The sequence below is a fragment of the Gopherus evgoodei genome, chromosome 3 (genome assembly GCF_007399415.2).
Source record: "Gopherus evgoodei ecotype Sinaloan lineage chromosome 3, rGopEvg1_v1.p, whole genome shotgun sequence".
Taxonomy (NCBI): domain Eukaryota; kingdom Metazoa; phylum Chordata; order Testudines; family Testudinidae; genus Gopherus; species Gopherus evgoodei.
Genome location: NC_044324.1, coordinates 64,340,959 through 64,357,275, shown reverse-complemented (window position 1 = coordinate 64,357,275; position 16,317 = coordinate 64,340,959). Strand labels below are relative to the sequence as shown.

Here is a 16,317-nt window from a genome sequence, read left to right as displayed (position 1 = left end):
CAGCCTGGTGAAGCTAGAGAAGAAATTCATATTTTATTTAAACCAGCTCAATTTAATCAATTTTAAAACAGCACTAGGTGGATTATGCCTTTGGTGGTGCAAGATGGTGTTCTTGCAGGAAATCTCTAGGGGGATCAAACGCCTCAAAGACACACCACACCATTTCCCTGCTTACGTGGGGCAGGTACCGGACAATTGCTATGGCTCTGTAACTTTGGGACTCTATTGGTACAATCTCTTCATGTATCTCAGTCATAAAGGCTCATTCAGTGCCATCGTTTCCGTGCAGTCTTCAGGCCCACACCTAAGCACCACACTGCCACTGGTTCCTTGGCAGCAGTATTATTCATTTACCCCCTCCAGTGGATGTCACACAACATGAAAGGAATCTTAATGCTGATTTAACACCATTAATCCTCATAGAAAATTCTGGTAACAGTTACATCACTTTGCCATAGGCTCATGCAACACAGCACAGGTGTTTCCTAGCTCCTTTAGGCTGGCACTATCCCCGTTACCCAGACTGCTTAGTAAAGGCATGGATGTCTGGCGTTGCTATCTGACAGATGCATATCTCTGCGAGTAGCATGACTTATAGGCACTGCTTCCCCATACAAAGGGGTCCTGGCCATATTCTGACTAGCAGCAAATTGTTAGAAATGATCCCTCACTGTGCTGCAGAGCAGGTGGAGAGCAGATGGCCTTGTGCAATTAATGTGTATTTACACTGTAGAAAAATAAGTTCTTTCTTTAGAATGTATTTGCTTTTTAAAACACATTTTTGGCATATTCATTTTGTAAATTTAATTAACATTTTTTTTCAAAGAAAGTTCTCTGTTTAGAACAAAATATATGACTAACATCTAAAGATGGACAGGATGTTGGGCCTGAACTGTTGAGTTTTCAGATTCATATTCAGTTTTAGACTTGGCTCTTAACATAAGAAGATCGGTACTTTTAAAAAAAATACATTTTATCTCCCTCTTTTGGGTATCCCAGTACATCTGGTCTTCTCTGCGAGTAGTTTCTAGGCTGTAAGCTCTCTAGAGTAAGGCTCTTATTTTTGTTTGGATTTAGTGTAGTGCCAAACACACTGTCAGTGCTTTACATACTATAAATAAATAATAATACATTTATACTTTTTTTCTCGGTGCTTGTCTCAGCTTGAGCTGCACCATTTGAAAAAGACAGTGAATGAATGTGCCCACTCAAGCACTTGACTGTTTAAGTCAGGACAGATCAGATTTAACATTAAGTCAATCAAATAAAAAATTGAAAGCTTGGTGGTCTAGTTTGCTTTTAAAGCCTCCTATTATTGTAAATATGAAATGATATTAATATATAATATTCCCTTTCATACTGATTTGAGGGAAAGTAGTGCAGCTAAGGAGTTCTGAACAGAGATGAGCCTATTAGGCTGTGTTCCAGATTATGTTAAAGATTAGATCCTAGGCTCAATCAAGGGTAGGACTGTAGTTTGTGCCTGGATTCAATGGTACCAAAAATCTGCAGAGCTGATCTTGAAAGTTGGAAGTTTCACAAAATCTGCTGTTCTGGAAAGACTTCTGGCATTGTGTAAGAATGTGTAATTTCAGCAGCATCTGTAGAGTATTTGTAAAGTAGAAAATAAATTCTTTCCTCTTTTGGATTTGAGTCCATAAACAAAGGTACTGATTCATATACAAGAATTTAAACCTCTCATTCTTGGAAAAAGATTGTGTTTTTGGCTTATTTTTAGGTCTGACCAGAGTGACTTTACCAAATCACACAGGCAGGTTTGATAATCAGTGCCTTCAGTCTTTGCCTCTTGATTAATTGTATAGTTGGACTCCTAATATGAAAATACGTTATGTTCTTGATTTATAATGTGAAGTGTATTCACTTTTATTTAACTAAAAAATATGTTCCTGAGTTTTTGATCCTTTATAGGTGCATAAGTCTTTCTTGTTTGTCATGCAGCACCAAGAGGCACCAAATGGCTGGCTTTCTTCCTATTGTATATACACACACACAATTTAATTACTATAAATCAACATTTTCCTTGAGGCTTTGTGCATAATACCTTACTTGTTTTCTGTTAGTTGTCTTTCTGCAACAAGACAGAAAAACATAATACTTTTATAATAGAACAATTGTAGCAGTATTCTGACAAGTCCAATTTACATGGTACATTGTTTCCAAAGAATATCTGAGTAGAGAATACAGAACAGCTATACAAACCTACTATTACATTGGAAAATCATTAACCTCAAAGGAATAATAACAGTATGCTATTAAAACTTAGAATACATTTTCAGTATCTGTGGTTTTAAAGAAAACCTTATAAATATGCAAATTGCAGATCAACAAATCCAAAATAAAATACACTAAAAAACTGATATGTAGACAAAAGTTTATTTACACCATACAACATTTTAAATATTTTATACACAGCTGCAGCAGAGAAAGCTACTCTGAGCTTTCCGGAGAAAACTGCAATAATAAAGATGTGAAATATATTATTCATATAAAAGTGAGATTATTACTTTATTGCATTTAAAGCAATGAAGAATGTAGCTCAACAGACATTCATTTAATGACAAAAACTTTGCTTTTATATTATAAAGTAAAAAGTGTAGTAATGGCCAAACAGACTGTTATAAACTTTAAAAACTGCATAAATATATACATTGTGCTTCATGGTGAAGTTTTTTGAAAACTAAACCAAATGAAGCTGTTACAACATGAATCGTTGCTTGAGGTTTATCTATAAAGATTACCTTACAAATCCATTCCACAGGTACTTACAACACACGATGGTAAGAATTGTACACCTGGTTCTCCACTAACTTTACTAGTGGGAATATATTGTACGAAAAAAACCACTGACATTTGGCACATGAAGATCCTGACATAAAGTAGTCACAATGTTCAGACACAAATGTCAGGCTTCCCAAGTCTCTTTAGTGTCAGTGCAATGAATTCATTTTTGTTTTGTTTTCGTTTCAGTTTGTTTTGATTTTGTTAAACTTCTGTTTGAAAGTCACCTTCCTGCACATCTAAAGGCAAGTTCAGACACTTCTCCCATTCTGCTGGTCTTAGTTCTAAAGCATCTTTTGCCTCTGTATCTAATACGTTTATTGTGGTATAGTGTTGGTATTCATTTGTGTTTTTGAAACTGTCCCATGGAGCCTTGTTTGGTGTTGGGTTTTCCTGAGGACAGAAAAAAAAAACAGGAAGAAAAAAATTAAAAGGAAGAAATAAATGATTTTCTGTTCATAATTTTGATCATGGGATACAGAAGTCACTGAGAGGAAATGACTGAGGGAGCTGAAGTGGCTGGTGTCCAGCATCATTCAGCCTGTACTTCTCTCTGAGCAGTTAGCACTTTGGAAGCCTCATCACCTGAGCTGCCAACTAAATCCTCTCCTCTAACAACTGCCAATTCTGAATAGAGAATGGCATGGGGCATGTGGGCCAGCACTGAGAGCCATATTTTAATAACTACCGGTATGTTATAGAAAAGTAGGAGGAAAAAAAGGAAAAGAAGAGATTTTTTTCTTGAATTATGGAGTGATGTGAAATAGAGGTTGCTAGCTTGGTTATAAGTTGGGATAACTTGATGATCTGCTAATGAAATAACAACAATGGCCTGATTCCAGCAGGGGCTGAGAGCCCTCAACTCCTGTAGAGTACAATGGGAATTGATGAGGGTCTGTATGGTGGGATGAATATAGCCTGAGGTTGAAGGCTGACTATTGTAAATAAGTCCCACAAATCATTTTAATGTTCAATTTAAAAATTTTTCACTTTTCAAATCAAATAATGGGATTTTTTCTCATATGTTTGATTGATCCTGAAATTGACTCTGTTATTTCTTCTGAAAAACAAAATATTCAGTTCTGTAACCGCTTTTTAATGCCAAAACATTATAGTCATGTGTACTAACATGAACAGATTGATGTCAGCACAGTCCCAGAAAGTGGGTTTCTATTTGTTAATGGTGGCTGCACAGTTAAGTTAGTAGAAATAACACAAAACATCATGTGAGAACCACAGAATAATTACTATTATTCCCACCTTTAATATCTATGACAACATCTAACTGCAACCAGGAGTGTAATTTGCAGCTCATGTAGATGTACTGTACTAGTTTTAATCTACTTGGCTTGCAAAAAATAGCAGTGAGGATATGCCAGTGTGAGCTTCAGGATATGTCTACACTGCAGTTAGACACCCGTGGCTCGTCCATGCCAACTGACTTGGGCTTGCAGGGCTCGGGATAAAGGACTGTTTAATTGCAATGTAGATGTTTTAGCTCAGGCTGCAGCCCACGCTTTGGGACCCTCCCACCTTGCAAGGTCCTAGAGCCTGGACTCCTGGAGCCCAGGTTCCAGTTCAAACCTGACCATCTACACCATGATTAAAACTCCCTTAGTTTGAGCTCTCAGCCCGAGTCAGCTGGCATGCACCAGTTGCGGGGTTTTAATTGCAGTTTAGACATACCCTGAGACCCATGCTGCCATGCCCTCGCTGTTGTTTTTAGATAGACTAAAGCTTGTGTGGGTGTGCCTACATGGGCTGCAAATTACACCTTCTGTTGCAGTGTAGACATATCAGTTCTTAGGGATTAACTTTAAGAAAAATGTGTAGAACCCAGAAGTCATTTTTCACCAGATTTTGTTCAGAAGGCATTTCCCAATAGGTAAGATAATTCAAAGTTTTGGATTTAAAAACAGATTTGCACAGAATCCTCCTGCGAGGGCCTAATGCCATATTCCTTGTGCATCTAAAATTCACATTGACTTCAGCCTAAAAGCTGTATAATGGGACCCTAAGTGATATCAAGTTCTGAATACTTCATCTTATAGCGTTGATTAAAAGATAAAACATGGGTTTCTTTTGAAGATTTGAGTTTAAATACAACATCTTCAGCATATAAACACCCATTGATTTCAGTAGGCTTTGGAACAAGCCCTAAATATTCACCATTTGACCTCCATTTGGTTCCTGATAGAAATCGAAGGTCACGTGATTATGCCTCTTGTGCCTCCTAGAACAACACTGCTTCTCTTGCTGCACTGCAAATTTGTTTTCTGAATTGCAGTCTGGATGTTTGTTCTGGAAAATAAGTTTGGCCATAGAAATCATTTCTGAGAGATTTTGCTTTATAAAATGACAATCAGGCCAAGAAAGCACTATAATTTGGAAAGCAGAAACCAATAATTATTTATTTTAGTCAATATATATAACTAAGGGTGCACTTAATATTCAGAAACAAAAGCATCTAATAAATATTAATTATAATTCAAAGCATTGTCTACCTAGGACATACAATCTTTTACTTTTTTTATAGGTGGCACTAGTAGAGCTGTGCAAAATGTTTACAACAAAATGCCAAACCATACAAATGTCATCTGTTGTACAGATGAAACTTACACCATGTTTGTACATTATGTTTTAAAAATCTTTCAAGAATGCTTCAGCCAGTTGTATGGTTTGTATCAAAATCATATTAAATATGTAGATTTGAATGGTCCTGATATGAAACCAGGTGAGATACAGTGGTTTCAGCTAAGTTTTCCTTTGAGATTTTGAATTCATTCAAACCCCAAACATAAGGCAAAACTTGGATGAGGGAAAGGTGGGAACTGGGTACAAATTCGTAAAGATCATAGCTAAAGAAAATACTCAACAAACCCCTGTGGAGCACAAATTCGGGGCCAGATTTCAGTTGATGTAAACTGGCATAGCTCCATCGGCTTCACATTGGCTGAGCGTCTGGCCCTGAGAGTTGAAAATATATAAAGGGAAACACTTCTAGTTTATTTTTAATGTGCTGTTTTGAATCCATAATGATACTATTGCTAATGAATAAATGTGGCACAGAAAGCTATTTGATTTAATGAAGGAGAATCAACCATTCTCTCTTCTCATTATTAAGCATACCTAAATAAAGGAGGTTATTTTTGTTAGTTATTTTTGCTGTGCACAGACAATTAGGGTAACAGTCAACTACAGATTACTGTATTTTTGATTTTCAAATGGTAAATATTTATAAATCCATTACAGACAAGGCACGATAATACAGGACACTGTATACTCTCAGAAGCGTGTCAGCTGTGAGTGATTTTAGCTGAAGATATAACAAATGATTTTGGCTAGGACAAGAAAACATTACACTAGCCAGACTGCATTGATAAACTACTTTCTCGGTATAAATGCGTTAGGCTTGGTAGACATATACAGATTTTAAATGTGCTTCCTTCAATTCAATTACTTGTCAGCAATAATGATGTTGTGAGTCATTATAGTCTAGTTATGAAATCTAATGAGTCTTGTCAAACATAAGAATACTGCAGATATCTTTGGTTCTCTGTCCTAGGGCTATTTAAGAGTAGTACACAATAATATTATCTTACCATGAAATGGTGTTATATAATCCATTTGCTTGCTTGCTAAAGTCCACAAACCAGTATATTTTAAATTCATAAGAAGATAACAATATACTTACCATACTTCCTGATTTTGGTACGTCCCGAAATCTATCCAGAGTCTGAAATTTCTGATTTAATTCCTGAAATAATTCCATGTGCCTCTTCCTTGTATGCATGACCTTCTGCGAAATGGAACATAATTGGCTATAGCTGTAATTGAATCTGGCCATTTTTTAAAAAAAAGAACCATTATTTCCCCCAACATAATAAAGTAAATTGAATTTGGCAGGACCATCTTTTCCGTATAGACTCAGTAAATGGAAATGAATTGCACTGAGCCTCCTATCTTCTGTTTATAATGTTCTGCCTGTACACAAAGTGTTGCTTTTACCCTTCCATTTATTGAATTGATGAAATCAGGAGATGTTTCTTTTGTGCTAGTCAGATATATTGGGAATGCAACAGCAGCCCTTCTGCAAGTTTTTCATCAGTCACAAGTTAAAACTGTTTTCTAGATATGCATTCAGCATAGAAGAAATGAATATCTTAATTTCAACATGAAAGGAATAGTATCTGCATCTTAAGGGTATATTTTTTTCTGAAAATAGTGGAGGCAGAGCTGACATATTGATGGGGAAAACAAATCTGTCATGCTGATGCTATGATGAGTACAAGTTGCTAATGTATACCACCTCTGAGTTGTGATTATGGTCCAAAACTCTATGTATTATAATTAAATGCCTTCCTGTCATTCACACCTCCCCAAAAGAAAGTTTAATAAATGCTAAAGTTGTGACATGTAAGGATAGATTTTCAATGTTGCATGGGTTTGTATTTGAATAGCGTGAGTTGCTCAGCTGTGTAAATCCATAATTAGCATTGCATCCATCTGAGTTTTGGGACATATTCTCTGCTGGTATAAAAGTAGTGCAACTCCACTGACCTCAGTGCAGCAGCACCAATTTACACCAGCAGAGCCTGTGGCTATGGTGTTGTTATATGTGACAAAGTTCCTCCTCTACCTTGGTGGGTCCTGCGCTTATTTGGCAGATTTGCTCACCTCAGTGATCTTCCCCACAGTCTGGGTCAACTTCTCCTGTGTCTGATCAGGAGTTGGGAGGTTTGGGGGGAACCCGGGCCTGCTCTCTACTCCGGATTCCAGCCCAGAGCCCTGTGGATTGCAGCTGTCTATAGTGCCTCCTGTAACAGCTGCATGACAGCTACAACTCCCTGACCTACTTCCCCATGGCCTCCTACAAACACCTTCTTTATCCTCAGCACAGGACCTTCCTCTTGGTGTCTGATAATGCTTGTACTCCTTAGTCCTCCAGCAGCACACCCTCTCACTCTCAGCTCCTTGTGCCTCTTGCTCCCAGCTCCTCACAGGCACTTCCTCTCCTCTGGCTCCCCAGTGACCAGCATATTTGCCCTCTACCAGACTCTTGTACCCCACTGGCCTGGGTCTGTCACATATCCCTCTCCCCTGCTCAACACCAAGGGGCTGGGCAGCTTGGGATGCCAGACAGTGCATACGTGACAAGCCATCGGCATTACCGTGACGACTCCCTGCCCTGTGTTGCACATGGAACTGGAAAGGTTGGAGGGATAAGAACCACCTGGTCACCCTTGTGTTCTTCTCCTTGTTCCGCTGCATCCACTGAAGAGGGGCATGATCGGTCATGAGCACAAATCTGCTCCCAAGCAAGTAGCAGCGCAATGCTTCCATGGCCCATTTTACGGCGAGGCACTCTCTCTCCACCACTGCATATTTTTGTTCCCTCGGAAGGAGTTTCCTACTGAGGTAGAGAATTGGGTGTTCCTCCTCCCCGACCATTTGGGATAGAACGGCCCCCAACCCTACTTCCAATTCATCTGTCTGCAGGATAAATTCCTTTGAGAAATCAGGAGCTATCAGTACGGGGTTACTGCAGAGGACAGTCTATAGGTCTGTGAATGCTTCCTCTGCTGCATCAGACCATCTCACCAGATCAGGTCCACGGGCTTTCACTAGGTCTGTCAGGGGGCTTGCCCTTGTGGCAAAGTGGGGGATAAATCTTCGGTAATACCCCACTACACCTAGGAATGCCCAGACTTGTTTCTTGTGACGTGGTCGGGGCCAATTTTGGATGGCCTCCAACTTGTTCACTTGGGGTTTTACCAGACCTTTTCTCACAATGTAGCCAAGATATTTGGTCTCTGTAAACCCTACAGCCCACTTGGCAGGGTTTGCTGTAAGGCCAGCTCGCCTGAAGGTATCAAGTACTGCCTCCATCTTCTGTAGGTGGTTTTCCCAGTCTGGGATACGAATGACCACATCATCCAAGTAGGCAGCAGCATAACTGTTATGCGGGCGTAATAGCTTGTCCATGAGGTGCTGGAAAGTAGCTGGGGCCCCATGTAGTCCAAAAGGGAGGACAGTATATTGAAAAAGACCCTCTGGTATAGAGAACACAGTCTTTTCCTTTGCGTCTTCCACAAGGGAATCTGCCAGTACCCCTTTGTCAATTCTAGAGTAGTCAAGTACCAGGCATTCCCCAGACAGTCCACTAGCTCATCTATGCGAGATATGGTGTATGCGTCGAACTGGGATACTTCGTTTAGTCACTGGAAGTCATTGCAAAACCTTGTGGTGCCATCAGATTTGGGCACCAGCACGATTGGGCTGGATCACTGACTGTGGGATTCTTCGATGATCCCTAACTCCAGCTTTTTTTTTTACTTCTGCTTTTATTTCTTCCCTTTTGGCTGCTGGCACCCGATAGGGCCTCATTGTTATTTTGGCCCCATGGTTCATGACGATGTGGTGATATGTCTCGATTGTTTGATCTGGTTTTGTCGAGAACACATCTTGGTTCTGGAAGATCATCTTAGACACCTCATTCTTCTGGTCTGGTGTTAAATCGGGAGACACTCTCACCTGTTTGGAAGGCTTGTTTTCCTGGGTTAGGTCTTTTTGGACAGTTATGCGTGCCTCTTGTGCATGCCAGGGTTTCAGAAGGTTGATGTGATAAATCTATTCTTGTTTTCGGCATCCTGGCTGCCATTCCTTGTAGGTTACTTCCCCGACGAGTTCAACCACCTCATAGGGCCCCTGCCATTGGGCCAGAAACTTGCTTTCTGCTGTGGGTACCAACACTATCACCCGATCCCCTGGTTGGAACTGTCGGACTTCTGCCTGGTGATTGTAATGGGTTCTCTGGGCCTCCTGTGCCTTTTCCAAATGTTCCCGTACAACAGGGGTGACCCGGGCTATCCGGTCTCGCATCTGTATTACATGTTCTATTATATTTCTCCCCTCATTGGGTTCCTCTTCCCATATCTCTTTGGCAATATCTAGTATGCCATGGGGGTGATGCCTGTATAATAACTCGAATGGGGAAAACCCAGTCGAGGCCTGAGGTACCTCCCGGATAGCGAACATAAGGTAGGGCAGAAGGGTATCCCAATCCTTCCCGTCCCGACTTACCACCTTCCATATCATAGCCTTGAGGGTTCGGTTAAACCTTTCTACCAACCCATCAGTCTGCGGATGGTAGACTGAAGTTCTCACGGTATGTATATGGAGCAGCGTACAGAGGTCCTTTATTAGCTTTAACATAAATGGAGTTCCTTGGTCCGTTAATATCTCCTTTGGTAGCCCCACTCAGGCAAAGATCCCCTCCAGCTCTTTAGCTATTGTTTTAGAGGCTGTGTTCCGCAAGGGGACGGCTTCTGAGTAGTGAGTAGCATAGTCCAAAACAACAAGTATATATTGGTGGCCCTGAGCCGTCTTCTCCAGGGGTCCCACTGGGTCCATGGCTATTTGCTCAAAAGGGACCTCTATGATGGGAAGGGGTACTAAAGGTGCCCTCAGGTGGGGACGAGGACTGTGCAGCAGACACTCCGGGCAGGACGCACAGTACCTCCGCACTTCTTCATGTACTCTGGGCCAGAAGAACCATTGTAGGACTCGTGCCAGGGTCTTCTCTATCCCCAAGTGCCTCCTAAAAAGATGACTATGAGCAAGACTTAATACAGCGTTCTGGTGTTTTTGAGGTACTAGGATCTGCTGTACCTTCTGCCCCTGTGCTGGTGCAACCCAGTATAAGAGATTCTTCTTCATTATGAAATAGGGTCCTGGTCCCTGGGTTTTCCCTTCCACGGGGACCTCATCTATTTCAGTCACCTCCTTCCTAATGTTGTCGTACCTTGGATCTTCAGCCTGGTCCCGTCCAAAATTTCCTCTTCCGGGGCTAATCTGCCCAAGATCTAGGGGCCCAGTCTCTGTTGCCTCTACTGGTTCAGAAGCGTTAGGGTGGGGGTCAGACTCGGGTGCTTCTGCCTCCTGGGTGGCCTCCTTTTCAGCTGCTCGGGTCTGCCTACCTACGAGAGCGACCCTCTGGTTTTGGGTCAGTATTTGGGTTCCCAAGGCCTTAGCTGCCCTCCTTTCTCTTTTCGACTTTCTACCCTGTCTGGGAATGGAAAATAAATCTGGGGATATTTCAGAGAAGACTGGGGGTTAACAGTCTACTGTGGATGCCTCACTAACTTCAGGGTTCCCCTCTTTCTCCAATCCTCCTACTGGGAGTAAGTCTCCAAACCCTGGGAAGTCCCTCCCTATGAGCACCGGATATGGGAGTTTAGGGACTTCACCTGCTGCTACCTCAGTAGTGTTCCCCTGAATCTCAATTTTTACTGGGATGGTGGGGTAATAACCAACTATCCCATGTTATCCCCGTACGCTTAGCCCGCAGCAGCTGACTACACTTCATGAGCTTCCCCGAGACAAGCATGATAGCACTCCCCGAATCAACCAGTGCTGTGATCTCTACCCCATTTAGCTTTACTGGTCTAGTGTACATATGTGGGGTTAGTGAGACCCCCAGAAGGTGAATTAGGGAGCATAGGTCTGCCCAGTTCCCCAGGTTACACTGCATAGGCTCCTCAGCACTGGGACACTGTGCAGCTATATGTCCCCATTTCCCGCAGGCATAACATCTGTATGGGGCCTTAGGCATTCCCTAGTCTCTTGGTTTGGGCAGTCTAACATCATGATTCTCCCTCAGTGCTCTGACAATTTGTGGCTTCTGGTGGGCTTTCAGCCCCTCTTTTTCCACCTGTGATCTCCTGGTTGCCCAGTCACCCGACCTCTAAGGCTTGGTGCTGCTAGTTTAACCCCGGGGTGCCTCTTCCTTAACTGGTCAGGTCAGCTCCCTCACTGTCCTTTGCCTCTCTACCAGTGCGACAACCTCATCATAGGTGGAGGGTTCGTTCTGGCTTACCCAAGCACGAAGGTCTGGCGGTAGCCCCCTCATGTATCAGTCAATGACCAGAACCTCTAGTATCTCTTCCAGACTCCAGGATTCCATTTGCAACCACTTTCGTGCAAGATGGATGAGGTAATATAATTGGGACCGCGGGGGTTTGTTTTCCTGGTATCTCCATTCGTGATATCGCTGGGCCCGCACTGCCGTTGTTACCCTAGATCTGGCCAGGATTTCTGCTTTCAGCTGGGGGTGGTCTGCTGCAGCCTCTTCAGGCAGATCATAGTAGGCCTTCTGGGCCTCCCCACACAGGAATGGGGCAAGGATGCCAGACCACTGATCTCGAGGCCAGGCCTCTCGTAGGGCTGTCCTCTCAAAGGCCAGAAGGTATGCCTCTACATCATCCTCCCGCGTCATTTTCTGCAGCCAATGGCTGGCCCGTATGATCTGCGTCCGATCATGGCCGCGGTTCAGCTCTGTAAGGGTCTTTACCTGGTTTACCAGTTCCCGCAACATATCTCGGTCTTGAGAAGCCTGGTCCATCAGCAGGCGATTAGTCTCTTGCTGCAGCCGCACTGCCTCCTGTTGGGCAGCTGCCTGGACACGAGTAGCCTCCTGCTGGGCTGCCGTAGCTTGTATCAATGCCTGCACTAAGTCATCCATTGTGGTGAAAAAAAAATAAACCCGCTCCTTTTTTTTTTTAAATCACCCTCCTTCTTCCGCTGCACTGTGCACACCAAATCCCAGTTGTGACAAAGTTCCTCCTCTACGTTGGTGGGTCGTGCGCTTATTTGGCAGGTTTATTCACCTCAGTGATCTTCCCCACAGTCTGGGTCAACTTCTCCTGTGTCTGATCAGGAGTTGGGAGATCTGGGGGTAACCCGGGGCTGCCCTCTACTCTGGGTTCCAGCCCAGAGCCCTGTGGATTGCAGCTGTCTATAGTGCCTCCTATAACAGCTGCATGACAGCTACAACTCCCTAGCCTACTTCCCCATGGCCTCCTACAAACACCTTCTTTATCCTCAGCACAGGACCTTCCTCCTGGTGTCTGATAACGCTTGTACTCCTTAGTCCTCCAGCAGCACACCCTCTCACTCTCAGCTCCTCGCGCCTCTTACTCCCAGCTCCTCACACACACTTCCTCTCCTCTGTCTTCCCCCTCCCTGACTGGAGTGAGCTCTTTTTTAAACCCAGGTGCCCTGATTAGCCTGCCTTGATTGGCTGCAGGTGTTCTAATCAGCCTGTCTGCCTTAATTGGTTCTAGCAGGTTCCTGATTACTCTAGTGCAGTCCCTGCTCTGGTCACTCAGGGAACAGAAAACTACTCACTCTACCAGACTCCTGTTACCCCACTGGCCTGGGTCTGTCACATATGATATTCATGGAGACAGAATTGCTGTAGGAAGGATGTTATTCATGTTCGGTAGGTAATTTTCCAAAAAATAGTATACCCATTAATTTTAGTTTAATGAAGTACTAAGACAGTTAATTTCATGTTTTGGGCTAGCCAGAGTTACATTTGAAAAAATAAGTGTTTATATGTTAAAAATATGTAAAAGAATAACATGCATAAGGCTATGTTTTAGTCACAGGTATTTTTAATGCAAGTCATGGACAGGTCACGGGTAGTAAACAAAAATTCACGACCCATGACCTGTCCATGACTTGTACTATATATCCCTGACTAAATCTTGGAGGGTGGGAGAGCAGCCTGGGGGCGCCCCAGGTGCTAGGAAGAGGGGAGGTCTGGGGCTACCAGGAGGGCGGGCGGCAGCACGGAACTGGGACTGCCACTGGGAGGGATTTGTGGGGATATTTGGTGATGCTCGTAGGCTCCCTACATGGTTCCGCACCTCCCCGGAAGTGGCGACATCCCCCTCCCTCAGCTGCAAGGTGGAGCTGGCATGGCCAGGCACCTCTGCCTGCTGCTTCCACCCTGAGCACCACGGCCAATGAGGGCTGAGGGGGCAGTGCCTCCAAGCAGAGAAAGCCACTTCCAGGGAGCCTCCCCAAGGTAAGCACTGCCCAGAGCCCTCACTCCCTCCTGCACCCCAACCCCCAGCCCTGAGCTCCTTCCCACACCCAAACTCCTGCTGCTGTCCCAGCAGAGGCTAGTGTGACTTTCTCAGGTGCTGCCAGAACTGCTCAGGCAGCCCCAGGCCAGCTGCATCGACCACCGCAGAAGTCCTGGAGGTCCAGGAAAGTCACAGAATCCATGACTTCTATGACCTCCATGACAAACTTGCAGCTTTATTTATGCATATTTAGGAACTGTATGTGCCAGACGGTGACACAATCTTATGTGGGAGGAGAAGTACACATGTATACCTTGTGCCTCCCATCCTTTATGTGACCCATGCAAGTGCCATTTAAAATTGCAGTCTCTATACTGGTGGGAGCCTTCTATAATCATTATCTCCATGCCTGATTCTGCCACCCTCACTCACAGTGGATAACCAAATTAAGCACAATACTACTCAATGTAGGGTGTCAGTAGATGGCCTTGAAATAATCCTTTAGCCCTATGTTGTAATTATTTTATCTTCCATTTGGTGTTTATAAATTGTGTGACAGGTTCCTGCCTTGTTAGCCTTGTATTTTTACCAGTGTTATGTAACAACTATATTATCTGTAACATAGCTACTCTGAAACTTAAGCATTTGTTTGATGACAGCTCAAGGAGCCATCTGAATCCTGGAAATTGGCAACATTATTCACAATAGGCACATGAGATATCGCAAGCAATTAGAGACTGATCTACTTATGATGAGTTGTAGGGAGAACACAGGAAACAATTTTGCAGGATTCAGTGAGAAATACTTTGCAAAACATTATTAAACTACAGATAGCTGACCTAAACTCAGAAAGGGGGTCTCACTTAAGTGACTTGCTGGAGATTTTTGAAGATATTACTGCTCTGGTAGACAAGGGAGCAGGGTTCATATACACAGAATTTCAAAGGCTGGGTGCTACTTCAAAGGTTATTATTGGCTAAAGTAAGAAGTCATGGTATAGGGAGTAAAACAAAGTTTGCAGGTTAAAAAACTGGCACTAAACTGGGAAATAGCATATGGCTGTGAAATAAATGATGCCAGCTGGAAACTTTGTAATAGTGGATAGGAAATGGAATGTACCGAATGCTATCTTTTTGATATTTGTCTGAATGTTTGTCTGAAGTATTTGTTGAATAGCAAATATGTCACTTACTTCATTATATAGTTCCTGAAAAGAAGCAGGTGGGAGGGGAAATTAATCATTTTCTGTGCGAGTCGGGCAGGTAAATACTTTAAAAAATCTAGTTGAAAGAAAAAATAAATACAGTCCACCTAACTGAAAACTACGGATATTTTCTGCTGCTTTGTATTTTCATAGCTACCCTTCTTTATTCCCTTCTTGCTGATTTGGTGTACATATAAGTGTGTAAAGAGTAATTTACACGTAAGCATTACATAAATAATCTCTACCTTTAATTCTTCCTATTTCCACTTTTTAATTCCTTGTTAAAATTCTCAGTTTTAACTATTTTTCAAAAAGTAGACTGCTATAGTATTCACTCTAGTGAATGTCCTGCTTTCTCTTCTATGGAACAACAAGACGCAAAAGGAGAGAAACAATTCTGAGTTCAAACTTTTGGTTTTGTGTCCACTTGTCTATTGAGTTCAACAGCCATGGAATAAGTCAGAAATGACAGATCATGTGAAATCTGTGTGGCATTTCAGATAGCCTCAAGATGTACTCTGATGATTAGAGGGGTATAAGAATCTGAACAAGATACAATAAAGAGAAAGGGAATCCTTTCTTCTGCTCTGCTGCTTTACACCACAGGCTCATGCTTTCCCTGGACAGCCTGGCTTTGTTAGCAGCCATTCTTCTGGGGATTGTCACAACCACAACCACCTAGGAAGCCCCACCCATCCCCCAAGGCCTGGAAAGTGGGGAAGCAGTGCAAGTTAACATTCAAATATATTAACTTGTGCCAGTTTCCCCCATAGTAAATAGGGGGGGGGGGAGGAATCCAGAAGAGAGAACCTGGATCCCCTCCTCCAACCCCATCCAGGTCTGCACTGTCCAAAGACCGTAGTCTCCCTGTTAAGGGACTTCCCTAGGGTTGGGGGACAGAGAAGAATGGCACAGAGGCTGCATTTCTTCCTTGTGCACCTGCTTCTCTCTGCATGGAGTCCTATGATTTTATTCTTCCTTTCTCTGTCTCTCTTTTTCTCTTACTATGCAAAAATAATATCTCTTTCCCCCCCCCCCCCCCAGACTGGATCAGTTTCTTCTTCCTGCTTCTTCTTCCTATTTATTTACTGTTTCTATCTAATTTTGCCCCTCCAGTTCTTTCATTTTTCTCTTCCTTTGGTGCTGCTGTTTGACTTTCTTTACTTCTGCTTATTTTTCTCATTTTCTTCATTTTCCTTCTCCGTCTTCCCAGGCTTTCTCTGTTTTTGCTTCTCATCTTGGTGCCTCTGTGTGTGTTTACCCCCAAATCCTGCTCATTTCCTGTACTCACAGAAAGTGAGAAGTGGCCTAAAAACAGGGCTGGGAGCTAGCAACTCCTGAGTCCAGACCTAACTCTGACAGTGATCTGGGTAAATCACAACTTCTTTGCTTGAGGGGGGATATCCCCCATTCCAGTTTATACTGCTCAAACCAGCAAAG

At 42.9% G+C, this 16,317-nt stretch overlaps 1 protein-coding gene across 5 annotated transcripts in view; it reads right to left on the bottom strand.

Annotated features, from left to right (window-relative positions):
- Positions 1 to 2,380: 2,380 nt before the first annotated feature.
- The window catches only part of ADGRB3 (adhesion G protein-coupled receptor B3), a 641,000-nt gene continuing 627,063 nt past the window's right edge, over positions 2,381 to 16,317 (bottom strand). For 4 of the 5 annotated variants that reach the window (XM_030555674.1, XM_030555672.1, XM_030555671.1 and 1 more), the window contains 3 exons: positions 6,494 to 6,598; positions 4,969 to 5,100; positions 2,381 to 3,192 (listed from right to left, as the gene is read on the bottom strand). In XM_030555674.1, the coding sequence (XP_030411534.1) occupies positions 3,004 to 3,192; positions 4,969 to 5,100; positions 6,494 to 6,598 (426 nt within the window). In that variant the 3' untranslated portion in view covers positions 2,381 to 3,003. The remainder of the gene's footprint in view (positions 3,193 to 4,968; positions 5,101 to 6,493; positions 6,599 to 16,317) is intronic. The other variant, XM_030555675.1, reaches the window with a different exon arrangement.